The 26,919-nt window shown below is 41.8% G+C and overlaps 1 protein-coding gene across 41 annotated transcripts in view; it reads right to left on the bottom strand.

Annotated features, from left to right (window-relative positions):
- The window catches only part of LOC110519948 (E3 ubiquitin-protein ligase MYCBP2), a 344,341-nt gene that overhangs the window by 91,704 nt on the left and 225,718 nt on the right, over positions 1-26,919 (bottom strand). For 19 of the 41 annotated variants that reach the window (XR_016494672.1, XM_090229470.1, XM_090229473.1 and 16 more), the window contains 15 exons: positions 23,672-23,894; positions 23,163-23,281; positions 21,933-22,020; positions 21,370-21,419; positions 21,000-21,172; positions 20,667-20,811; positions 18,682-18,891; positions 17,039-17,094; positions 16,758-16,873; positions 16,338-16,435; positions 15,445-15,561; positions 14,292-14,432; positions 11,264-11,497; positions 9,060-9,192; positions 4,767-4,892 (listed from right to left, as the gene is read on the bottom strand). Coding sequence is in view for 37 of the 41 variants with exons in the window: in XM_090229470.1 (XP_090085596.1) it covers positions 4,767-4,892; positions 9,060-9,192; positions 11,264-11,497; positions 14,292-14,432; positions 15,445-15,561; positions 16,338-16,435; positions 16,758-16,873; positions 17,039-17,094; positions 18,682-18,891; positions 20,667-20,811; positions 21,000-21,172; positions 21,370-21,419; positions 21,933-22,020; positions 23,163-23,281; positions 23,672-23,894 (2,029 nt within the window). In the remaining 4 variants the exon portion in view is untranslated. The remainder of the gene's footprint in view (positions 1-4,766; positions 4,893-9,059; positions 9,193-11,263; positions 11,498-14,291; positions 14,433-15,444; positions 15,562-16,337; positions 16,436-16,757; positions 16,874-17,038; positions 17,095-18,681; positions 18,892-20,666; positions 20,812-20,999; positions 21,173-21,369; positions 21,420-21,932; positions 22,021-23,162; positions 23,282-23,671; positions 23,895-26,919) is intronic. The other 22 variants (XR_016494674.1, XM_090229490.1, XM_090229495.1 and 19 more) reach the window with 3 other exon arrangements.

Below are 26,919 nucleotides of genomic sequence, written 5' to 3' on the forward strand. Positions count from 1 at the left end.
CTCCTCCTTGCACAAAGGCAGAGGCCACTTCTCAGTTCCTATGCTTCCGTGGAGGAGGCCGTAGGAGGGCAACAACCCAGCAGCAGGACCGCTACGGTCCTGCTGCTGGGTTGTTGCCCTCCTACGGCCTCCTCCACGTCTCCTGATGTACTGGCCTGTCTCCTGGTAGCGCCTCCATGCTCTGGACACTACGCTGACAGACACAGCAAACCTTCTTGCCACAGCTCGCATTGATGTCCCATCCTGGATGAGCTGCACTACCTGAGCCACTTATGTGGGTTGTAGACTCCGTATCATGCTACCACTAGAGTGAAAGCACCGCCAGCATTCAAAAGTGACCAAAACATCAGCCAGGAAGCATAGGAACTGAGAAGTGGTCTGTGGTCACCACCTGCAGAACCACTCCTTTATTGGGGGTGTCTTGCTAATTGCCTATAATTTCCACCTGTTGTCTATTCCATTTGCGCAACAGCATGTGAAATTTATTGTCAATCAGTGTTGCTTCGTACGTGGACAGTTTGATTTCACAGAAGTGTGATTGACTTGGAGTTACATTGTGTTGTTTAAGTGTTCCCTTTATTTTTTGGAGCAGTGTATTATGCTTATTGGTCATAGTTTGGATATAGGAAGTTCCCGGATGTCGTACTAAATTTGCCAAAATACAAAGTATCCATGCAGTGGACACTTTTCCGTGCTTTTAGGGTCCATCATGAAATGGGCATGGCTTCACAACATTTTTAGATTTGAAGAAAATGGTGGAAAATATGCAGCCGAAGTCCGCCGAAAGCGGATACAAATTCATTGCTTTAACTAATTATGAAAAAATGTTGAGCAAATGTAATAAAGTATTGACTTTTCAAATAAGTTAAGTTAAACGTTATGTTGTTTGAAAGTTTGTTAGCTACATTATCCTTACGAACCGCATAGTATATATATTCATATATATATATATCAATATTCACATCATTCTTAGCTAAGTAGATTAGTCGTTGTGTGTTTCAATGGACATTGTTCATTCTGGCTATCTACCCCGATTTCAGAGCACTTTCGCGCAGAACTGATTAATTTACGAATGCTCAACACCTGTTGAATATGGCCAGTATCAGTAAACATTGGCAAAAAAAATAATTACAATACAGTTACAGTCACAATGCTCTAGATAACATGAAAACAGCCTAACCAGCTCTGCTAAGGCGAGTAAAATGGTCAGAGTGAGGTGTTCTCTGTCTCATTTGTGTCTGGAAGTAGCTAGCCAACGTTAGCCAGTTAGCTTGGGCACTTGACTGCAGTTGAACGCTCGGATCAACCCTACTCCTTGGTCAGTTTCCAATGTGCACTCTGAAAGCTCCGAATTTATCAACGGACAATCTGACAACGCTCTGGATTTATGAAAGCCCAGAGCGCACTCTGGCACTCCAGATTGAATTCATGAACACAACCGAAATCATAAAATGTTTAGCATTTGTTATGCTAAAAAGCTAGCAAGAGGTTGCATAGCAACAGCATCAACTTCCGGTAGACAGGCGAAGCTATAGTACGTTCAACTGAAACGGTACCGTTCGTTTACAGTAACTAAAAATAACTAATAGCATGTAGTATATACTCATTAAGTACAGTTGAAGTCGGAGGTTTACATACACCTTGCCCAAATACATTTAAATTCAGTTTTTCACAATTTCTTTTTTTTTTTACCCCTTTTTTCTCCCCAATTTCGTGGTATCCAATTGTTGTAGTAGCTACTATCTTGTCTCATTGCTACAACTCCCGTACGGGCTCGGGAGAGACGAAGGCTGAATGTCATGCGTCCTCCGATACACAACCCAACCAGCCGTACTGCTTAACACAGCGCGCATCCAACCCGGAAGCCAGCCGCACCAATGTGTCGGAGGCTACACTGTGCACCTGGCAACCTTGGCTAGCGCGCACTGCGCCCGGCCCGCCACAGGAGTCGCTGGTTCGCGATGAGACAAGGAGATCCCTACCGACCAATCCCTCCCTAACCCGGACGACGCTAGGCCAATTGTGCGTCGCCCCACGGACCTCCCGGTCGCGGCCGGTTACGACAGAGCCTGGGTGCGAACCCAGGGACTCTGATGGCACAGCTGGCGCTGCAGTACAGCGCCCTTAACCACTGCGCCACCCGGGAGGCCAGTTTTTCACAATTAATTACATTTAATCCTAGTAAATATTCCCTATCTTGGGTCAGTTAGGATCACCGCTTTATTTTAAGAATGTGAAAGGTCAGAATAATAGTAGAGAGAATTATATATTTCAGCTTTTATTTCTTTCATCGCATTCCCAGTGGGTCAGAAGTTTATATACACTCAATTAGTATTTGGTAGCATTGCCTTTCAATTGTTTAACTTGGGTCAAAAGTTTTGGGTAGCCTTCCACAATAAGTCGGGTGAATATTGGCTCATTTCTTCTGACAGAGCTGGTGTAACTGAGTCAGGTTTGTAGACCTTGCTCACAAACACTTTTTCAGTTCTGCCCACTAATTTTCTATTGGTTTGAGGTCAGGGCTTTGTGATGGCCACTCCAATACCTTGACTTTGTTGTCCTTAAGCCATTTTGACACAATTTTGGAAGTATGCTTGGGGTCATTGTCCATTTGGAAGATCCATTTGCGACCAAGCTTTAACTTCCTGACTGATGCCCTGATGCTATCTATTTTGTGAAGTGCACCAGTCCCTCCTGCAGCAAAGTACCCAGACAACACGATGCTGCCACCCCCATGCTTCACGGTTGGGATGGTGTTCTTTGGCTTGCAAGCCACCTCTTTTTTCCTCCAAACATAAAGATGGACATTATGGCCAAACATATCTATTTTTGTGTCATCAGACCAGAACACATTTCTTCAAAAAGTCCCCATGTGCAGTTGCAAACCTTAGTCTGGCTTTTTTATGACGGTTTTGGAGCAGTGGCTTCTTCCTTGCTGAGCGGCCTTTCAGGTTATGTCGATATAGGACTCGTTTTACTGTGGATATAGATACTTGTGTACCTGTTTCCTCCAGCATCTTCACAAGGTCCTTTGCTGTTGTTCTGGGATTGATTGCACTTCTCGCGCCAAAGTACGTTCATCTCTAGGAGACAGAACACGTGTCCTTCCTGAGCTGTATGATGGCTGCGTAGTCCCATGGTGTATATACTTGCATACTAATGTTTGTACAGATGAACGTGGTACCTTCAGGTGTTTGGAAATTGCTCCCAAGGATGAACCAGACTTGTGGAGTTCTACAATTGTTTTTCTGAGGTCTTGGCTGATTTCTTTTGATTTTCCCATGATGTCAAGCAAAGTGGCACTGAGTTTGAAGGTAGGCCTTGAAATACATCCACAGGTACACCTCCAATTGACTCAAATTATGTCAATTAGCCTATCAGAAGCTTCTAAAGCCATGACATTTTTTTCTGGAATTTTCCAAGTTTTTAAAAGGCACGTTCAACTTAGTGTATGTAAACTTCTGACCCACTGGAATTGTGATATAGTGAATTATAAGTGAAATAATCTGGAAAAGTTACTTGTGTCATGCACAAAGTAGATGTCCTAAATGACTTGCCAAAACTATAGTTTGTTAACAAGAAATTTGTGGAGTTGTTGAAAAATGAGTTTTAATGACTCCAACCTAAATGTATGTAAACTTCCGACTTCAACTGTATGTAGTATATAGTATGTTAGTATGGGTATTTGAACACAGCTCAAGAGAACCCAGGAAGCCCACAGGACATTGTCAGATAAGAAGCAGGAAGTAAACAGGAAGTAAAAGACAGTGGATGCAGAATGACAGTGAGAGAAGAACTGATGAAGAGCAACTGTATGTGGTGAGTGGAGACTTGTGCATCTCTTCAGCAGTTCCCTAGTCAGTCAATCATACGTGTTGTACCCAAAGTGAAAATGTATCATGGACGTTAAAGGCACTGAATACATAAATAAAGTTTTTTTTTTTTTTTTTTAACTAGGCAAATCAGTTTCTTATTTACAATGCTTACTCTGGCCAAACCCTGACCCAGACACCGCTGGGCCAATTGTGCGCCGCCCTATGGGACTCCTAATTACGGCCGGTTGTGTCATAGCCTGGAATCGAACCAGGGTCTGTAGTGACGCCACTAGCAATGAGATGCTGCGCTACCCGAGAGCCCACAAGGTTTGTCAGGAAAAGGAAACTACTCCAATGCGAAATTAGATAAATATTTTTGACATCCTCACTTGAGTTATGACTGCATAACTATAACTAGCACAATAAATCTGAGTGTCTCCAATAATCTGACTTGCACCGGCAATGTCATGAGTATATCAAGTCAGAATATTACTAGTCAGACAACTTATCATATTAGGAGCTATAAGGAGAGTTGCTAAGTATATATATATTTTTTAAATGAATTGACAGTTGCTAGGGACCTACCTACGTGTGAGGCAGCCTGGGTTTTGTTCATTTGGGAGCACAACAGACCATGTCTTAAAACACTTTGCAACGGACATCAAAAACTAGTATTTCCTACTGGGATAGATACACTACCTGCCCATTTCACTTGGACCATTTTCTTAAGTTTTGTGCCTCATAGCCACGATCCAGGTTCTGGACTTTCCTAAAGCAGAAGCAGCTGTAGCTACCAAGCCACAGGTGCATGTATAACTGTGTAGGCATCCCTCTCCCGCCCAGCCACCAAGCCACGTAGAAAATTAAAAAAGGTAAAGCAGACATCCACCTCAAACCGGGCGTCAAACTGCATATAAACTCTTATTCCATAAATGAACTTGAAATGCTCACCTTTGTTGTTTGAGATACCGTAGTCAAAGCCCTGTGCCCCATTGGCTGCAGTAGCCCTGTTGAAGGCCTGGACAGAGAAGGGGCTAGGTGGTGGGGTCTGGGCCCCGCGCTCCAGAAGGGTTTGTTCTGTTGGGAGAGGAGACAGAGCTGGAACACGTTAGCTCCACCAACAACAGCAACCAAAACATCCATTCATATCCATGTTATATTCGTTTAAGTTTCTGTCCAGTGAAAACTAACTTTTAAAAGTTTATATATTCTGTTAACTCATACAATGCAGCCGACTCCTCATATACTCATTTGTGGCTAAAGCAAAAATGTAATTAACAAATAAACTTATTTCAAACAGACAGTTAAAAAAAAAAAGCTTGCCATTTCCTCATATAACATGACGTCATGTTTATGGCAGAGGTCGTCTCATTGGCGAAGCTGGCTAATCAGCTGTTTACCATACCATTCTGTTGTTGGGGTACGCAGAACACAATTCAAAACACAGAAAAGCTTTTTAACATACTTAACAAAAAAAATTGGAAGGAAAACTATTTCACTCATATTGCACTCATATTGCATATTTAATAGAAAATCTGGAAACACTGGACGGACAGGCTATTCTTAAAGTAACTTCAAAACTAAGATGAGTGAGATGTGAGAGAACCCAATCCCAAATTGAGATCGAAATACTCAACTCAATTTTCTTTAGGTCAACTCTCCCATTTGACTTGATTAACACCAAAGTTAAATTTAGAGACATATTATCTCAAGTGCTGGTTCAGCCTAAAGAATTAGGATCTTACAACTGTCCAGATACCCGGTAAATCTGATCCAAGATCAGCACTCGCACTCTGAGACACTTTGTGAATACGGGCTAGGGTTGGGCAGTATCCATATTTTATGCTACAGGAACTATACGGTATTACCGGCAGTGCACACAAGGGGCACTATTTCTTTCCAAATGTGAAAGTAATTTATATTCAAAACGTTTGACCTTATTGAAAAAATGCTAACAAAGGCTAACAAATTACTAGTGAAATTCCTTTGCAGACACTAGCTAAATGCTAACAAGCGCGAACAAACATTGCTAATTGCAAGGGCAGACAACTAAACTCAAAGTTACACAACAATCTTAAAAGGCTCCTAGCAGTTTGTTGCACGCATACAGCAGGGATCCTGAACCTAGATGGAGTTTATTGTCTATGCTGTAACCAAGAAGCTTGATTTTGAAGTAGGGATGTTAATGGTTAACCTTCGAAAATACATTTGACCCGTCATGCTTATCAGTCTATATTCTGCAAAAGAGCAGAAAAACAAAAACAAATATGGGATGAGGTAGGTAGTTGGTTGGATGGGCTATTTACAGATGGGCTGTGTACAGCGATCGGTAAGCTGCTCTGACAGCTGATGCTTAAAGCTTCAGTGATTTTTGCAATTTGTTTCCAGTCATTGGCAGCAGAGAACTGGAAGGAAAGGCAGCCAAAGGAGGTGTTGGCTTTGGGGATGACCAGTGAAATATACCTGCTGGAGCACATGCTAGGGGTGGGTGCTGCTATGGTGACCAGTGAGCTGAGATAAGGCGGAGCTTTACCTAGCAAATGACCTGGAGCCAATGGATTTTGTGAATAATACAGTGCCTTGCGAAAGTATTCGGCCCCCTTGAACTTTGCGACCTTTTGCCACATTTCAGGCTTCAAACATAAAGATATAAAACTGTATTTTTTTGTGAAGAATCAACAACAAGTGGGACACAATCATGAAGTGGAACGACATTTATTGGATATTTCAAACTTTTTTAACAAATCAAAAACTGAAAAATTGGGCGTGAGTCTGGAAGGTGTTAGGGAAGATTCAGAATTTGTTGGTAACATATGTAAGATGTTTTATATTCATCAAATGTGTGTAAGTTAATTCTCATCAGAATGGTATTTTTGTGTAATTCTGTGGTGAGGTTGCAGTTATCTGTTCTATGTCAAACTAAGTTGCCTGGGCCGCTGAGAGGGGAGAGGTCAAAGTGTCATCATGTGTAAACATATCTTTCACTCTCTACCTTTCCCATAGTGGGGAAAGGAAGGTTGCAGTGTCTGGAATCATTCTATGCTCCCTCTTATGTTGTTTCTATCTTAACCTATAGCCTCACCCTCCTCTCCGTGAGCTTGTCCAGGAGGTTGTATTTAGAGTTGGTTGCATCTAAATGACAATTTGATATATGCCTGTTGATATGGAGGATTTGGTTTATGGTTTCACGGGTTTGGGAAAGGAGACAAAGCTGAACGATGAGTTATGTCTATGCTGTCTGACTATGTGTGTCTTTGCTATTAAAGGAACTCAGTTGCATTGTAAGGGGGCTCTCAGAGGATTCACTGGGAGACACTGAATCAATCTGAGAGTCACAGGGTTGTGATAGAGCTCATATAATTAAAGTGTGTACTTGTGTGTGTGGTTTGCTCCCATGATTTGGTAAATAGAGGACATTTCCACGACAAAGGAGAGTTTACAGTCTAACCAGACACCTAGGTATTTGACATATTCCAAGTCAGAACCATCCCGAGTTGTGATGCTGGACCAGCGGGCAGGTGCGGGCAGCGATCGGTTGAAGAGCATGCATTTAGTTTTACTTGCATTTAAGAGCAGTTGGAGGCCACGGAAGGAGAGTTGGATGGTATTGAAGATCGCCTGGAGGATTGTTAACACAGTATCCAAAGAAGGGCCAGAAGTATACAGAATGGTGGCGTCTGAGTAGAGGTGATCAAAGAATCACCCGCAGCAAGAGCGACATCATTGATGTATAGAGAAAAGAGTCGGCCCGAGAATTGAACCCTGTGGCACCCCCATAGAGACTGCCAGAGGTCCGGAAAACAGGCTCTCCGATTTGACACACTGAACTCTGTCTGATAAGCAGTTGGTGAACCAGGCGAGGCAGTCATTTGAGAAACCAAGGCTGTTGGGTCTGCCGATAAGAATGCGGTGATTGACAGAGTCGAAAGCCTTGGCCAGGTCGATGAAGACGGCTGCACAGTACTGTCTTTTATCGATGGCGGTTATGATATCATTCAGGACCTTGAGCGTGGCTGTGAGTTTACTTCAAATAATGAGGCATAGCTTACCTATTTTATAAAAACTTCCTCATGCCAATAACCAGCACTTCTCTCCTGTTCTATTGGTTTTCATATTAACTTGTCCAAAAGCACAATCCTAGTCATATTAGCAACCCATCATAGAGTAGGAATCTTAGAGGAACAACTTTCTAAATTTCGAACAAATATTTTAATCTCTGTCACATATGAAACTATTTGCATTAGTTGCACTGTTTAAAACAGTGCTTTCCGCTAATTGCATTTGGGCAAATGTTTGAAAATGGCGTTTTATTGTCTGCTTCATTACAGGACTTGCATGTGCACCTCTACAGGATCGCCTTTCTCTTACATTTCAAAGATGAAAAACAAAAATAAATGCATGTTTTTTTCTTTGTATTATCTTTTACCAGATCTAATGTGTTATATTCTCCTACATTAATTTCAAATTTCCACAAACTTCAAAGTGTTTCCTTTCAAATGGTATCAAGAATATGCATATCCTTGCTTCAGGTCCTTAGCTACAGGCAGTTAGATTTGGGTATGTCATTTTGGGCGAAAATTGGAAAAAAAGGGTCAGATCCTAAAGAGGTTTTGATAGGCCTTTTGACTAAAGGCTTGCTATTCTTGCATGTTTTCATTAAGCTCTTAATGAAAATGTCCGGTTCTTGTATGCACTCATAGTATCAGAGTGATAGGTTTCACTCTCCCCACATTTTCCAAAATAAGCCCAATGAGTTTCTATGGGCTTTTTTGGGGCCTAAGCTTGTCGCCTTGGGACAACTCCTATTGTTAGGGCAGAAACATAAGCATCTCATCATTATATGCACAGATCTCTGATAGTATTTTCTGTTGGTCACGTGTTTAATGTTTGGGAAAATTTTTACCATTTTTTGAACAGGTAAATGAGGGTCAGTCAGTCGGCAGCAAAACTGACAGAAATGTGCATCCCTACTTGCAAGCTAGCGACTTAGCTATCAAGTTAGAAAACCAAAAGCATAGCTGGAGTCCTGAGTTAGATAGTTAACTTAGGGTTAATTATAAGCAGTGGCGTGGCACACACCCCTGCAGCTCCCGCGAGGGGGGACTGAACCTCCAAATGTCTATTTTATGGACAGTCCTGAAAATCATGCTGTGGCAAAAATATTTATACAGCCAAGCCCAATACAGACCCTGATCCAAAAATATAAAAAGGACACAGGAGTAAGTTAAGTTAAAAGGCTCTTACCTTCCTCATGGCGTAGGTACTGGTTTCCCCCACGGTCTCGGGCCAGAGACCAGGCCTCTCCTTCGTCGCTCTCGCAGAACTCCACCACACTGTTTTTGTCCAGCTGCACCCACGTCCCCTCCGTGTTTACCACCTGACGCACAACACAATGCTCTTTATCCCTATATACGCACACACACAAATGCTGCAGTCCACACACGCACACAGCACCATTCTCTCAAATACAATACAATCCCCCTATACATGAATGCACATCATTCCTTCAGAACAATTAAATACGGCATTGTAGCTATAATATTTCTCATAAAAGCAGCATTTTGCAGAGATCACTGGCTAAATATAATTAATTAAACAACTTACTCTAAAAGTTAATCATATTGAAAGGTAAATTCATGTTTGTCTTGATTTTCTAAAGGTCCTGAAAAAATCATCACTTTAGACAGACGGACACAAATGGAAAGTGGAAATGTTAATAAATGCAGAGGTTGCACTGCGTAGAGAGTGAGAGCAAGACTTAGTAAGTATTTCTATGATTCCTCGTAGCTTAGTATCTCCTTGCCACCTTCTCAACCCTACTGGAGGAGTATCAAGGTTCCTCCCCTCAGACCATCTTTTCCAATGCATGTTGAGAAGGAGACGAGGAGATAGGATGTGGGGAATCGAGGAAAGATTCAATGAGAAAGAGCTGGGGAGCCATTGGTTCAGAGAGGGCATTCTAGTAACAGCATGACAACACCACATCCCCAATCAGAGGTCAAGCAGGAAGTAGGCACCATTCAGCACTTCCGGGTCAAGGAATTTTAGAGAGTTTAAAAAAGTCAACCAAGAAACAAAAGAGGACAGAAGGTGTAAGAGAGAAGATTCATTTGAGGTACAGTATGGCTTCATCATTTCAAGAATCCAATGTCAGAAAATAGTGAAGGATTTTATTTTTTTTGCAAACAGAAAATATTGAATCCGTTTCAAATTATAAATAAACTAATATAGTTTAAATAAACTATCCTGAACAAAAAATATAAATGCAACGTGGAGTGTTGGTCCCATGTTTCATGAGCTGAAATAACAGATCACAGAAATGTTCCACATGCACAAAAATCTTATTTCCCTCAAATTATCTGCAGAAATGTTTTTACATCCCTGTTAGTGGGCATTTCTCCTTTACCAAGATAATCCATCCACCTGACAGTTGTGGCATATCAAGAAGCTGATTAAACAGCATGATCATTACACAGGTGCTGGGGCCACTCTAAAAAAAAAGGCCACTCTAAAATGTGCAGTTTTGTCACAACACGACAGATGTCGCAAGTTTTGAAGGAACGTGCAATTGGCATGCTGACTGCAGGAATGTCAACCAGAGCTGTTTCTCTATGTTGATGCCTCCAACGTAATTATAGAGAATTTGGCAGTATGTCCAACCGGCCTCAACCGCAGACCAAGTGTAACCACGCCAGCCCAGGACATCCAAATTCGTCTTCTTCACCTGCGGGATGGTGTGACACCAGCCAACCGGACAGCTAATGGAACTGAGGAGTATTTCTGTCTGTAATAAAGCCCTTTTGTGAGGAAAAACTAATTCTGATAGGCTAGGCCTGGCTCCCAACTGCGTGGGCCTATATGACCTCCCAGGCCCTCCCATGGCTGCACCCCTGCCCAGTCATCTGAAATCCATAGATTAGGGCCTAATTAATTCATTTCAATTGACTGATTTCCTTATATGAACTGTAACTCAGTAAAACCGTTGACATTTTGCATGTTGCGTTTATATTTTGTTCAGTATATATTAAAATGAACGAAAATATATAAATGCAAAAGGAAACAAATAAAAATGCTGTAGCCACTGGAGTGTGTTCTATAAAGAAAAGAGTCTGCACATGTTGAAAGAAAGGACAGAGCACACACCCACACCCAGAGGCATCTCATGTATTCACCCTTTCAATGGTAAAGTACATACATCCAAAACAAGTCAACCAATTTACAAGCAAAAGGGGGAGGAAACAAAAGACATTACAACAACTTGTCTGTTTTGCAAAGAGAGTTCAAAGTAGAAGAGTGAAACAAAACAAATGGGTATAAGAACTACAAAATAGTAACTAAGTAATCTAGATTGATTCATTATCAATTAAAGGCAACCACAATAAGTAATTTAAGACATCACATTTGTTATTTTCCTATTTTTATGTGCGGGGGAGGGGGGGGGTGCGTACCTCGCCTACTGCCTTGACCGTGTTCCCAAGTACTAACATTCCAATGGGGATACCCCTAAGGTTTGGACAGCTTCTGATGTTGTGACCCGAGGGACCCGTCTTCACTACCTTATAAAGCCCAGGGCCGCCGCCCTGCCCCACCCTGTCCTGCTCCTGCATGGAGGGGGCCTCTTGGGAGGGGCGGCCGCTGGAGCTCACCTCCTTAACACTCTGCTCCGATTGGCCTCCTGCCTCCTGCAAGTGGGAATTGACAGGCGTTAATACCAATCAGGCTAGGTTAGACGACTACAGTCAATGGAAGAGTAGTGATGGATTTGTCTGATTTGATGTCATATTTTCATCCTGATTCCTGACAACTGTGTGTGTATGTGTCTTATGAGAGACGATATAGCGTGACTAGTGTTTCAGGTTATCAAATAATCAAAGTCCCATAATTTCTATTAAAGTTTTACAGTACTGTCCTAAGAGCTATCAGTTCAACAAAACCAGTAGGATTCACTCTCTGTAGCAAATGTTGACATAAACCTAAAGCATAGTGGCGTAGCAGTCTAAGGCACTGCATCTCAGTGCTAGAGGCGTCACTACAGACCCTGATTTGATCCCGGGCTGTATCACAACCGGCCGTTCATAACTGACTTGCCAAGTTAAATAAAGGTACAAAAAAAAAATCCAATGCTGCAGCAATGACTATCAGATTTTTTTAGAGGACACACTATGAGCATCAAGTGCACTTGGGCTGATACTGTCTCGATGGCATAAAGTGGACAAGACAGGTTTCATTGGCAACACCTGAATGCCATAAAGTTCTCAAAAAGTGTGACGACTAAAGGTATGACTAAATGCATCAACTAAAATAATGTATCACTTCATACTGTGCAAGCCTGAAATATGTTTCAATTGTTTCATAGATGTGTGGTTATGGGTAGACTTCTACTAAAAAGGGAGATGAATGTTAGCATGGGAAAAATCAGAAAAAAATTATCCACTCACTACTGTAAGTTGCTCTGGATAAGAGCATCTGCTAAATTACTAAAATGTCAAATGTAAATTACAAAATTGGGGCCAGAGTACTAGACACATACAGTAGGCTATATGTCATCTACCCTTTCATACAAAAGCCACATGTAACATATTAGTGTCATTGTTATTAACCCTCATGCAACACACAAATGTCCATTTCACTCGATAGCTTGAATTTCACGTGAAATGGGAACAAAGTTATCACGGGGCAGATAGCATAACAAATGGACCTTGAATGAATAGTTGATTCCTAAAGGGGAATGGAGGTAGAACGACAGTGTTCTTAAATTAAACTACTCAGAAAGTCATGCAACTGTGGTTAAAAACTCAAAGTTCACCATAACTCAAATTGAAGAACTTCACAGAGGTGGAGGGGTTTCAATAGGAAACGTAGAAATAACAGATGGATGAAAAAGCAACAGAGCAGCCAAGCCATACACATCTCTCCTTCACACAACTCACCTGTGGGAATATAGTTAAGGGGGTCCACGACAAAAAGCCGATATCCCTGACTCCTTGGCTAGCGTTAAAGACACTCTGAGCAACAAATCGTAAGTACAAGTCAAGAAACGGCAAGAGGATTCATTTAAGTGTGAGAAAAAGGGAGAGAACAAGCGCTGAAGTCTTTTTTTTGGGAAGAAATCATTATTAATATTTTTTTCTGCAATTTTGGCCGTGTATAAGTTATTTTGTAATTGAACTTGAGAAGAGTAGGTTTTCACCAATTTTGACAGGGTACCAGAAAGGCCTTGTACTCAAGCAATTGTGAAGAAATGGCAAGATGTTGTGAAGGATTCGGAACACAGAAATGTTTTATTTTGTGTGGGAAGGGGTTGGAATTTTTAAACCCATTTTGAGTTAACAATCGCCCCCAGAAAATCTCAAAATCCCTTTCAACACATAGGATGTAGCGTGTCATGCTGTTTGACAACACCCTTTACATAGAAGCCTCTGAACCTTAGAAGCCTCATAGAGCAACCAAATGCATAGGTGGAATTGTGGAGTGGTAGAAGCACAATTTTTATATGAAACTGTGTTGGGGACCAATGATTGCCTCATGACTGAAAACCATCCATTTTACGAATAGCTGTGAATACGTAGGCAATGACTTTAAATGAATGAATATTAACTTTTCTTAACCTATCCACCTATGAAGTCCCTGATTAGACAGGGCCAAATTCCCAGACCCAGATTAAGTCTAATCCTGGCCTAAAAAGCATGCACAAATGAAAAATGTTTTTTTTTAGGCCAGGACCAGGCTTCATCTGAGTCTAACAAACTGGCCTTTATATTTTAAAGGTTGTTTGTGCCATGGAACAAATGTATGTGAAATCTCTTTTGAGAGAGAAGAGCTTTTTTCGTGTTGCTCTGAGGTGCCTGTGCTTATGAAGCGTGGGCGAGAAGAAGCAATGAGAAAGAGGTGAAGAGAATAGCAGACAGTGCAGCTAAGACCCTCCTAAACTAAACACACTGAAATTGCTCATCGACTACCTCTCTCTTTCTGGTCCATTCATGCATTGGGGATGTATTAACTGATCATGTGAGGGTTTTACGAGAGTCCAACTGAACGCATGATTCTAGTCACGCTAAAGTAAATATTTTTAATCCCCTGAGACATGCACGTTGCCCTTAGTGAAGGCTCATGACACAGCAGTGACATCCAGTTGGACACATCATGCAACAACACACTTAAGTTCTTTCAAACTGTTAAAGGAGGTTCTCAATACTTCATGCTTGTAGACATTTGGGGAACGGACACCATCCAATATCACTATACACAGTGTGTAGGTAGGTAGGTAGGTAGTAGATAAAGGGGAATCTTCAAACTTCAATACAACCATCATCACACATCAAATCAATCCCATTGAGTTGGGGGGGGGGGTTCCAATTGAGTTACACATGAATGGTGGAAGCACTGATTTGTGATGTTTTCCCCAAATGAGCAGCATAGGGGGGTAGACTACCCTTCTATCCTACAGACTGACTGACTGATCGTCATTTTACTTACGTTGGCTGGGACCAGCAGGCTCCTGCCCACATGCTGGTTAAAAGAGAGGCACCAGGCTTCAGTGTACCCATTCATGTTGGGCACATACTTCTTTACTGTCTCATCATTCAGCCTGAGCCAAACACCATCATCATTGTGGATCTATGGGAAAACAAGCAACAGAGGGCAGAGAGCACAGCCATGCCCCCCTCATGTCACTATGGAAACGGAAAGAGGGCTGGCGGAGTCCCCGGGGCAATAAGAGCACCTTACGCGAGGCTGCAGCGGGAGAGAGAGGGAGGCCGAATAATAGGGTAGTCAACTGAATGGCTCCAGAAATGCAGATTCAACAAGAAGAAAGGCAGAGTCACCTATACTGGGTGGTGCAGAACAATGTAAAACCCAGATTTAAAACCGGTCCTAAAATAAATGGCTGATGCTTGGTAGCATGCTTTGTGAAAACACACTGAATTGAGAGTAACATCACTTAGCAGAATGCTGTGACTCTCTCTAGTATTGGTTTGGACGGTCTCTGCTTTTTGCCAAGGTTTGTGAAGAGGTTTGACGAAAACTCTGAAAGGCCTTCCTAGGCTAAAATGGAGGACACAATTATGACTGGTGCTTCTTTCCTACACAAAATTGTACGCAACATGCTCTGAAATAAGGTTGATGTTTTTCTCGCTGCAGCCTCGGAGTGTCTTGCATGTGTATGAAGCAACACAAAGGCAAAAGTAACAAATAAGTGAGCTCAGAAGAGAAGCAGCAATAACTAGAAAGAGGTAGACCCACTGCAGTTTACTGTACTCAAAACCGTCATACACATTTACTCTGTAGATTGCGAGGACTGAATCCTGACTCGTATTCTGCACATATATCTCAGATTTCCACCGAAATCCCCCACTGACCATAATGCATGACTTGCACGAAAGTCTGAGGTTAAGGTTGCAAAATCCCAGAAACTTTTCCAAAGTTCACAGGTTTTCCAGAAGGTTGGAGGAACTTTTGTGAATGTTTCTGTAATGTTGCAAACCTTTAAGGTCACACACTTGGATGTCAAGTTAGTATGCAGTAAAATTAAGAGGAATTAAGAAAAAAACAGACAAACAAAAGATAAGAAAATAAAGAGAATCTAATGCTACAACTCGATCAAATCGCCTAGTCTAGAACAGTTTACCTCATCAATGAAAGTGATGGTGCCATTGACTTGCACTATGCCTATCTGTTCGCTCTGCAGGGAAGGGTGACTACGCACACGGAGGCCTGCGCTGTCCTTGGACACAAATTTGCGGACCTGAGAGAGAAGCAGAGGAGACAGGAAGACAGTAAGCCGTAGGAGCCTCAGCAGGGGAAAGCGAAAAAGAGGCAACAGAGTGGAGGAGGACACACACACTGTAGAGAGACAGACATAATCACAAAGGCAATGCAGGCACTCTTGGTCACGGATCACACACACACGCATGTAAAGTGTACACACACACACAGTGGGAGAAAGTGTAGAAGTGCTCCGTTCTGAACAGTGCTGGTTGGACATATCCAGTGCAAACCCAAGGTTGACTTAAAATACAGATGGCTAAATAATAAAAAGGTAATAAATTAAAACAATAAGAAACCCGACCATCCACCCAGTTCTCTTATTGGCGTTGGATATGATCCACTGTACACAAGATCAGAAGGGAGATACAAAGAGTTGAGTGAAAATTTGCAGTTTGTTGCTTGTTTCCCCATTTTCAGTTAAATTATTGTCAGCCACAAAAACAATGATACATAACTTGGTTCGTGACAGTGGAAATATTCACTGCATGTTGCAATGTTCTTCATGATAAATGTATAAACAGATAAGCGCCCGTTGGAATGAGAGTGAACAAGACGCAAAATAAATATTCCTATGCATTACATCCAGACACTTACAACAGCTGGAGGAAACAACAGAGGACCAGAAACAAACAGTGAATGAACACACTACTGGCTGTGACGGTGTGTTTTCATGTTCTTTGGTTTAGCGACGTGTCCGTTCTCAGATGAGTGTGTGTTCTCAGGTGTGTGTGGGGTCAGGTGTGTCGGTCTCACCTTGCTAGGTTGGGGCTCGGCCTTGGGTTTGACCATCTGTGTGCCAGGTGGGATCATGCCTTTAGGAGGGTCTTTCACCTCCACCTCCAGACCAGCATCTAGTGGGTTAAACATGTGCACAGTCCACACTCCGCAGGCAGATAACTTGAATTTAAATTAACAACTAATATATGTTTAATACATTTCCTAACTAATACAGTTAGTTTCTCTAATAATAGACTAACCACAATACCAACATACAGTTTTTGGAGGGCTTGTGCTGTGAAACTTTAAATGAACAGAAACAAAAATATTACATCAACTGACTTGAGCTCTAGTCCAATTTGAATACGGGAAAATGGGAATAGGAATCTCTGTTAACTTACTACAATGAAATTACTAAATAGAAATATAAGTGAACCCAACCCTGTTCTACGTTACCGATCTCAATGCCGTCAATGGTGACGTGGATTGTGTAGAGGCCCACAGCCCCGGGGGTCCAGTTGGCACTGTACGTCCCGTCTGTGTTAGCCCGGATCAACATGTTCTCACTGGGCCTGGCGGTGGAGAGAAACAGGGATGAAAGCGCTTCACTCCAAATGGACAGACCCACTTCCCCCTCACTTCTCATCAACTTTTGTCATAAAACCTGGGTTCAAATGGTGTTCGTTCTCATTCAATTACTTTTGCTGCACTTGATTGACCTTTATCTCATCTCTTACCTCTTTGGAGTGGGTGAAGCAAAGCGAAGTTCCTCAAATGAGTAATTCTCATAGGCCTGGACAAGGAGAAAATAAACATTGTGTCAAAAAATGTTACACTAACAAAAAATACATAATTTCTCTGTATTATTTTACAAGGAAACATGGGCCAGTTGAGCAACAGCTTCCCCTTTAGTTTTACGTTTTTTATTTAACTTTTATTTAGCCAGGGAATCATGCTGAGATCAGTTAACAACAATTATACTATAAATATCTATATACACAATACATAAAAAATGGAAATTAAAACACAATCATATGAAACAAACACATTCTTCTAGGTTCTGCCATGTTGCTTTTCCATTCAGATCTATCTGACATGTGAAGGGAAAAGTACAAGAGCAGAGGGAATCTTCTTGGCATGAAACACATCCCAGGAAGAAATAAACCAGTATTCTTTACTTACAAGCGGATACATTTGTTTCATTCTAATGCACAGAGATAAAACATTTTTAACCTCTCTAGGGTAGGGGGCAGCATTCGGAATGTTGGATGAAAAGCATGCCCAAATTAAACGGCCTCTGCTACTCGGGCCCAGAAGATATGATATGCGTATAACTGGTAGTTTTGGATAGAAAACAATCTAAAGTTTCCAAAACTGTTAAAATAGTGTCTGAGTATAACAGAACTGATTTGGCAAGCGAAAACATTTTTTTTGTGGTTTTGTACTTTTGTATTACAGTATCCATTGACTTAGGACAATTTGCAGATCCTATGCCTTCCACTAGATGTCAACAGTCTTTAGAAATTGTTTCAGGGTTGTATTCTTATAAATGAGGGAGTAAGACCAGTCTGAATGAGTGGACGCTGACGTGTCACAGAGCTTTTTCATGCGCAATCCCGAGAGAGTGCATTTCTTGTTTACCTTTTATATTGACGACGTTATTGTCCGGTTGAAATATTATAGATCATTTAGGCTAAAAACAACCTGAGGATTGAATATGAACATTGTTTGACATGTTTCTATGAACTTTACGGATAAAATTTGGATTTTTTTGTCTGCCTGCTGTGACTGTGTTTGAGCCTGTGGATTACTGAAGAAAACAAGCAAACAAAACTGAGGTTTTTGGATATAAAGAGACTATCGAACAAAAGGAACATTTATTGAGTAAATGAATGTCTTCTGAGTGCCACCATAAGAAGATCATCAAAGGTAAGGGATTCATTTTATCTCTATTTCTGAGTTTTGTAACGCTTCTGCTTGGCTGGTTACGGTTTGAAATAATTTGTCAACTGGGCTATGTTCTGGGCTAGGTATGCTTTCGCCGAAAAGCATTTTAGAAATCTGACACCGTGGTTAGATTAACAAGAAGTTAAACAAGGCTGTTCCCCGGTAGGCCGTAATTGTAAATAATACATTCTTAAGGAAACACTGTACAAATGGTGACCGTGTCAGCGGCCCGCCACAGGAGTTGCTAGAGAGCGATGGGACAAGAACATCCCGGCCGGCCAGACCCTCCTCTAACCCAGAAGGCGTTGGGCCAATTGTGTGTCGCCTCATGGGTCTCCCAGTCGTGGCCGGCTGAGACACAGCCCAGAGTCGAACCCAGGTCTGTAGTGATGCCTCAAGCACTGCAGTGTTTTTATCTCTGTGGTTCCCTAACCTTCATCATTGTGATGGCAATGTAGCGCGCTTCCTTGACGATCATGGGCTCATAGGTGGCCTCCAGCTTCGGCATGGGCAGGCCCCCGAACGTAAGGTCAGCGGTGCCCGAGAATGAGGGGTTGGTGCTGCCTGGGAGACGCTGCAGCTTCCTCATGCACTCCTGCTGCATGGACTTCTTCTGGGAGACGGGCACCGCCTTCACCTCCACCTGGGAGAGAGGAGAGGGAGAGACATGGGCGTACAGTTCGCTAACGTTAGCAAAAATATCCTCATTATGTTCATCATTAAAATGTGCTAACATTACAGTGGGATCAAATTTGCTGAGACTATTAGCGCCCAGTCATTTTCGATGGACACAAGGGGACACTCAGCAACTTAAAGGTTGGCAACTAGAGAGCTTGTGCCCAGAGTTGAAAATGTCCCAAGTTAACCTTTCCACTCATGGCCTGTCATCCCGTATGTCATTGATAAGTGCCTAAATTGGAATGCAGTGGCTGTGTACATTAACCTGCAATACATGTCGTCAGAGCTCAGGTTTCTGCACTTCACAGCTCTGTATATGTTTTGACTGACAGCCATTATAAACTGGAGCACCGCACACGAAAATATGCCACAAATCATATCCAATGTTACATCACATGCTTCGTAAACAACTGGTGTAGACACGGGTAAGTCCTATTCCAATAATGCAGAGTTAAAAGGAAAAAAATAATATATATATATATATTTTTTTTTAATGGGGCTACTTTTGCACATTTGTCATCTGAGTGAGTGAAATGCTGAGTGAGGGAAATGCTGTAAATCGAGAGGAGTTGATGTGTTCTGACAGATGAGACATTGAGAATTATAATAAATACCGCTTTGATGCCACACAAGAACTATACATTTCTATATTTTAAAATGTTTATGATCACTATGTTTGCTCCAGTTACAAGGATGCGTTATACCCTGTGTTGTCCTGAACAGCTTGAGCCTATGTTTGTTGTATTGTGAAGAAAATTTGAACGCGGAACACACATTTGAATGCATTCATGACTCCAGTCTATGCCCACCAAAATTACAATCTGTCTGAAGTGCCTTTTGAAAGCCTTACACTAAGATCATATTTAGTCATGTTGGTAATATAATTAGCTTGCAAATGATGCCCACCTGACAAAGAATGTGATTTATGTATTGTTTTTGGATTGCGCTTTTGGAGGGCAGCAGGTAGCCTAGCGGTTAAAAGCATTGGGCCAGTAACCGAATGGTCGCTGGTTTGAATCCTCTGGCAGACTAAGTGAAAAATCTGTTGATGTGTCCTTGAGCTTCTAATTGCTCCTGTAAGTCGCTCTGGATAAGAGCATCTGCTAAATTACTAAAATGGCAAAGTAAGTGCATTGAAATGACTTAAGAACTGTGCAGTTGGAGAGTTGTGTGGCCACTTGGAGACACCAGTTAGACCTCACGCTCAAAGCCTTGGAATTGTTATATCTTGTCTTGCGCCAATTCCAACATTTCAATGAATATTCGTATTATGTTACTGAATGTATCCAGAGAATTTTCAGATTTTGTTACTGACAAATGCGGTGAAAAGTACAGTAAGTGCAAAATGTACTGTACATAAAATAATGTAATGTTTGGATTCAGTTCTGTTTCAGGTGAACTGTTTTGTTCTCACCTTTGGTCTGATAAACTCCAAAGTGTTCTCTTTCAGTTGCTACCATGGTCATCCATATGCTTTTTACAGTTATTTTGTTAAAAACATATCAATTTGGCACTATCTATATACGCCAATGTAAGGGTTTAATGCAAATTTCAGTGACTTGGTAGCTAGCTTTCTCAACCAAGTCTGAACAACATGTTAGCTAACAGTCTGAATAGGTAGTGTACTAAAAAAATAAGTGGATGATCACTGTCACTACAAAATAATGTGATGATGTAGGCTTTATTTTACATGAGGTAAGAATCGAGAGAGAAAAAAAAAACAGAAAAATAAAACCTGACCTTCATGTTTGGCACGTGCACTATGTCTCCGTACTGGTCTTTGGTCTGGACGGCCACTGTGGTGGGCCAGCTGCAGCGGATGTCATCCTTGTTCAGAATCAGAGATGTCTTCTGGGGGTCCGCGTACGAGTCTGGCTGCAGCCACCTGGAGGGGGGGGGGGGCATTTATGCATTAATCTATTTATTGACAACCTGGCCATGAGCTGATATTTGTTTCACAGTAGTATGTGTTTGTGTGTGTACGTACGTCCATGCTTAGTGTGCGTGTGTATGTGGGAATGTGTGTCCGGGCCTACGCTTTTTGTGTCTACATGCTCTCTTCCTTTCTCTCACCTGGCCAGGCGTCCTCCGCTGGAGTTCTGCACACAGGTAATGAAGTCCTCCAGGAAGGAGTGCTCGTTGGTCTGCAGGTGCAGGGGCAGGTTGCCCTCCAGAGCCTCTAGGATGGTGGGGGAGTGGGACAGGACGAGCCCCTTGCCCAGGATACCTGAGTGGGCCTTACACACCTGTGGGGAGAGAGGGGAGTTAAGGTGGGAAGGAGAGGGGGTGGAGACAGAGGTATGTCATGGTTACATGCTGACGAAGGCTTGATGGAAGAAATGTGTCCATTGTGATTTTTCATAAGTCATGGTTACACCCTTGACAGCTTTTGTTATGTCACAATGTGATTTTCATAAAAAAAAGTTAAATGACATCAGAATACCTGAAGAGAGGCCTCTTCAAGAATCTCAAGGTCCTCTTCAAGTTCGTTCCCTGGAAAAAAGTACAGAGTATAAAACAGTATATGCCATTTAGTGCAAATTATAATCTTACATGCACATACAGTTGCAGTCAAATATATTGGCACCCTTGCACGATTCACTACTTCTCCTAAAATAATATGAAATGTAAAAAACATTTGATGATCAACATGTGTATTTGTTTGATTTACAACTGCACAGAACCAATTTTAAAAAAAGATGCACTGAAATTGAGATTTTTCACTTTATGTCCTGGACTAAATGTCCTGGACTAAATTATTAACCAGTTTTGAAAAGAGAAAAAATAACATTCTGCTCCATTGCACTCCATTGTAAGTGCAAGGGCGCCAATATAGAGACCATTTATTTGCACTTTAGCTGAAAATGAAAAACAATAGTAAAGTTCAATAATGAGAACTAAGCACCTGGTACTTGTTTTGAAAGAATATGAGTTGAAGTTCAATATCTTTTCTCCTGTGTTCCCTATCAGTTCTACCATGTTGTAATGTTCTTGCATCTCCCTCACCTATAGGCAGAGCCAGATCCTTCTTCATAAGAGCAGCAGCACACACACTGCCCAAGTATGCCAACTCCTTCTCCAGCTGGATAATACCCTGAAACACACAATGCTCATTACGGAAAAGCTCTCAATCTCTCCAAAATCTCTTGTCTAGTCCACTTAGTCAGATTTTTGCTAATTTTGTCTCGTCTAAAAATAATCTTTGTTTAGTTATAGTTTTTTTCAAATAATTTTGTCACTATTTTTGTTGATGAAATTACGCACACACACGCCTCAGTGAATACAGTAAAGTAAGTTCAAGTTAGAATTTTACAGGGAAACCTATCATTTTTTTTCACATTTGACTTAAAGGGGAATGAATATATTCTCCAATTTCAGTTTATACATGCATGCATTCCATCAAACGACTTAAAACTCTCAGATAAAGCCATAACTGACAACATTTCACGTGTGGTTGGAGCCAGTGAACCAACTGTGGATTACATTTTTCACAAGTGTCTACAGTGAATGTAACTTGGTAGCAAGCAAGGGATACATTTTAAGTGATCTAGCGAGAAGAGTATGTGAATGGCTACCATCTCTTCCTCCCTCTCTCCTCTCTCACTTTCCACTCGGCACACTCAGACATGCATTTCACCAGTGTCGAAGTTGCAGTGGAGGAGCAGCTGTTTCCAGCTGCGTTTAAATGCTGAAGCACAACAAATAGTATGTTTGTTACCAGATAAACACGCATGTAAATTGCTGTAGTTCATCTGCATCTATACCAATAACAATGTGTGGCACTTGCAATGTCTTTCCCTACCCCAATTCAAGCTTCAAAGCAAGCTCTGTTTTGGAAAGGGAACTTGTTTAAAAAAATATGACGAGATATTTTTCCTTATTGTAGGCTAGAGGGCTGAATCATTTAATGTGAATTTAATGTACTTATTAAGGAACTTTCTCTGCTGCTCAGGCAAGCATATGTCTTTTGCCCTGTTCGAGATGCATACAAGCTTGATAAGCGAACAGCTCGAGAGGGGTGGAGGGATCAGGACACAATGAGTAGTGGAAATCAAGGCCTGGGACAGAGGCCAAGCTTGACGGTCGTGGCGAATTATGAGCAATAATCGTCAATTCAAGATTTTCTAACAGCATATCTAAATCTATCATTTGTTGTCAAAAAACTTTTGACTATAGACAGTACAAGAATAGGAAAATCTTGTTTTGGGGTACATGCAAAAACAAGTTCCTCTTTACCTCATCTGGTCCAGGGTTGAATTCGTATCCCACGGCAACACATTTGAAGCCGTAGAAACAGGCCTTCTCGTCTTTTACGTAGTCAGAGGCCGTTTCCAAGGAGAACAGGGCCTCGTTTCCTGGAATCCCAGAGGAAGAACACACAGGTGATACGGTGATATTGACAGCAGGGAGGACAGGGGGACTACTTTAATGTAGATTAGCGGAGCTGTCCATTGAAGAGATTGAGCTTCCCCGAATCGATCTATAAGCTAACCTTCGATTGGTTCAGATGATTTGTTTCCTTGCGTGTCATTTTAGTTAGCTAGTCAAATGAAATGCCTTCCTACTGAAACAAAAAACTATCAACCAAATGGCAAATCTGTTTGAAACTAAGTCATTACAACCAGTTTTGCCCACTCAGCATTAGCCACAGAACAATAATTACGCATGGATCAGAGCCTAAAAATAAAAGCTTTGTCAAAGAGTGTCATCTGACTGGGGGTGAATAGTTGGACCTCTTATCTTACCTGGCAGCACTAGAACGGTGGTGGGCCAGCCATTGGAGCCGGAGATCTTCTTGAGCTCCACCCAGGTGTTGATGGTGTCATGGGCCAGGGGCTTGGTGCCGTGGCTGGACAGGTGGATTGAGCGGCTCGGGATGAGCAGGCGGAGGACATCCTCGGGCTGGGCCGTGCCACACTGGGGGTCAAACTCGATGGTGGTCCACCGCACGCAGTCCGGGAACGACACCTGAGGTGTGGTGGGGGAGAGGATGGTCAAAGCCAAGAAACAATTAAAGGAAATCATCCACGCTCATATATACATGTGCATATGAACCAGAGTTACACTTTTAGCACTGAGGCAGTGTGCCCTAGTAGGAAGTCCAATGTGACTCTATCAGCGCCAATATACAGTACCAGTCAAAAGTTTGGACACACCTACTTATTTTTTATATTTTCTACATTGTTGAATAATAGTGAAGACATCACAACTATGAAATAAGACATATGGGATCATGTAGCAACCAAACAAGTGTTGGGTACAAGTATACTGCTTCAAAGTAGCCACCCTTTGCCTTGAGAGCTTTGCACACACTTGGCATTCTCTCAACCAACTTCATGAGGTAGTCAGTTCAATTAACAGGTGTGCCTTGTTAAAAAGTTAATTTGGGGAATTTCTTTCCTTCTTCATGCTTTTGAGAAATCAGTGTTGTGACAAGGTAGGGTTGGTATACAGAAGATAGCCCTATTTGGTAAAAGACCAAGTCCATTTTATGGCAAGAACAGCTCAAATAAGGAAAGAGAAATGACAGTCCATTATTACTTTAAGACAGTCAGTCAATACGGAAAATTTCAAGAACTTTGAAAGTTTCTTCAAGTGCAGTCACAATAACCATCAAATGCTATGATGAAACTGGATCTCATGAGGACAACCACAGGAATGGAAGACCTAGAGTCAATTCTGCTGTAGAGGATAAGTTCATTAGAGTTACCAGCCTCAGAAACTGCAGCCCAAATAAATGCTTCAGAGTTCAAGTAACAGATACATCTCAACATCAACTGTTCAGAGGAGATTGTGTGAATCAGGCCTTCATGGTAGAATTGCTGCAAAGAAACCACTACTAAAGGACACCAACAAAAAGGAGGGACTTGCGTGGGCCAAGACACACAAGCAATGGACATCACACTGGCGGAAATCTGTCCTTTTGTCTGATGAGTCCAAATTGGAGATTTTTAGTTCTAACTGCCGTGTCTTTGTGAGTCGCAGAGTAGGTGAACAGATGATCTCCGCATGTATGGTTCCCTCCGTGAAGCAGAGAGGAGGTGGTGTGATGGTGCATTGCTTGTGACACTGTCAGTGATTTATTTAGAATTCAAGGCACACAACCAGCATGGCTACCACAGCATTCTGCAGCGATATGCCATCCCATCTAGTTTGCACTTAGTGGGACTATCATTTGTTTTTCAACAGGACAATGACCCAACACACCTCCGGGCTATTTGACCAAGAAGTAGAGTGATGGAGTGCTGCATCAGATAACCTGGCCTCCACAATCACCCAATCTCAACCCAATTGAGATGGTTTGGGATGAGTTGGATCGCAGAGTGAAGGAAAAGCAACCAGCAAGTGCTCAGCATATGTGGAAACTCCTTCAAGACTGTTAGAAAAGCATTCCAGGTGAAGCTGGTTGAGAATGCAAATAGTGTGCAAAGCTGTCATCAAAGCAAAGGGTGGCTACTTTGAAGAATCTGTAAAACACTTTTATGGTTTATTTCATAGTTTTAATGTCCACTATTATTCTACAATGTAGAAAATAGTAAAAATAAAGAAAAACTGGTACAGTGTCTGTGTGTGTGTGTGTGTGTGTGTGTGTGTGTGTGTGTGTGTGTGTGTATATATACACAGTGGGGCAAAAAAGTATTTAGTCAGCCACCAATTGTGCAAGTTCTCCAACTTAAAATGATGAGAGAGGCCTGTAATTTTCAGCAGAGGTACACTTCAACTATGACAGACAAAATGAGAAAAATCACATTGTAGGATTTTTAATGAATTTGCAAATTATGGTGGAAAATAAGTATTTGGTCAATAACAAAAAGTTTATCTCAATACTTTGTTTTATACCCTTTGTTGGCAACGACAGAGGTCAAACGTTTTCTGTAAGTCTTCACAAGGTTTTCACACACTATTGCTGGTATTTTGGCCCATTCCTCCATGCAGAACTCCTCTAGAGCAGTGATGTTTTGGGGCTGTTGCTGGGCAACACGGACTTTCAACTCCCTCCAAAGATTTTCTATGGGGTTGAGATCTGGAGACTGGCTAGGCCACTCCAGGACCTTGAAATGCTTCTTACGAAGTCACTCCTTCGTTGCCCGGGCGGTGTGTTTGGGATCATTGTCATGCTGAAAGACCCAGCCACGTTTCATCGTCAATGCCCTTGCTGATGGAAGGAGGTTTTCACTCAAAATCTCACGATACATGGCCCCATTCATTCTTTCCTTTACACGGATCAGTCGTCCTGGTCCCTTTGCAGAAAAACAGCCCCAAAGCATGATGTTTCCACCCCCATGCTTCACAGTAGGTATGGTGTTCTTTGGATGCAACTCAGCATTCTTTGTCCTCCAAACACGACGAGTTGAGTTTTTACCAAAAAGTTATATTTTGGTTACATCTGACCATATGACATTCTCCCAATCTTCTTCTGGATCATCTAAATGCTCTCTAGCAAACTTCAGACAGACCTGGACATGTACTGGCTTAAGCAGGGGGACACGTCTGGCACTGCAGGATTTGAGTCCCTGGCGGCGTAGTGTGCTACTGATGGTAGGTTTGTTACTTTGGTCCCAGCTCTCTGCAGGTCATTCACTAGGTCCCCCCGTGTGGTTCTGGGATTTTTGCTCACCGTTCTTGTGATCATTTTGACCCCACGGGGTGAGATCTTGCGTGGAGCCCCAGATCGAGGGAGATTACCAGTGGTCTTGTTTGTCTTCCATTTCCTAATAATTGCTCCCACAGTTGATTTCTTCAAACCAAGCTGCTTACCTATTGCAGATTCAGTCTTCCCAGCCTGGTGCACATTGAAAGTCAATATATATATATATATATATATATATATATATATATATATATATATATATATATATATATATATATATATATATATATATATATATATAAAAAAATTAAAAAATAGTTCTTAACAGGGCGTTTTTTTTTTTACCCTCGCAGGTGTCGTCTCCTTCAGACATGAGCTCGTCGTCAGAGCAGATGTTGAGCA

This window comes from Oncorhynchus mykiss, chromosome 3, assembly GCF_057628025.1.
Source record: "Oncorhynchus mykiss isolate SJ-2025 chromosome 3, ASM5762802v1, whole genome shotgun sequence".
NCBI classification, from domain to species: Eukaryota; Metazoa; Chordata; class Actinopteri; order Salmoniformes; family Salmonidae; genus Oncorhynchus; species Oncorhynchus mykiss.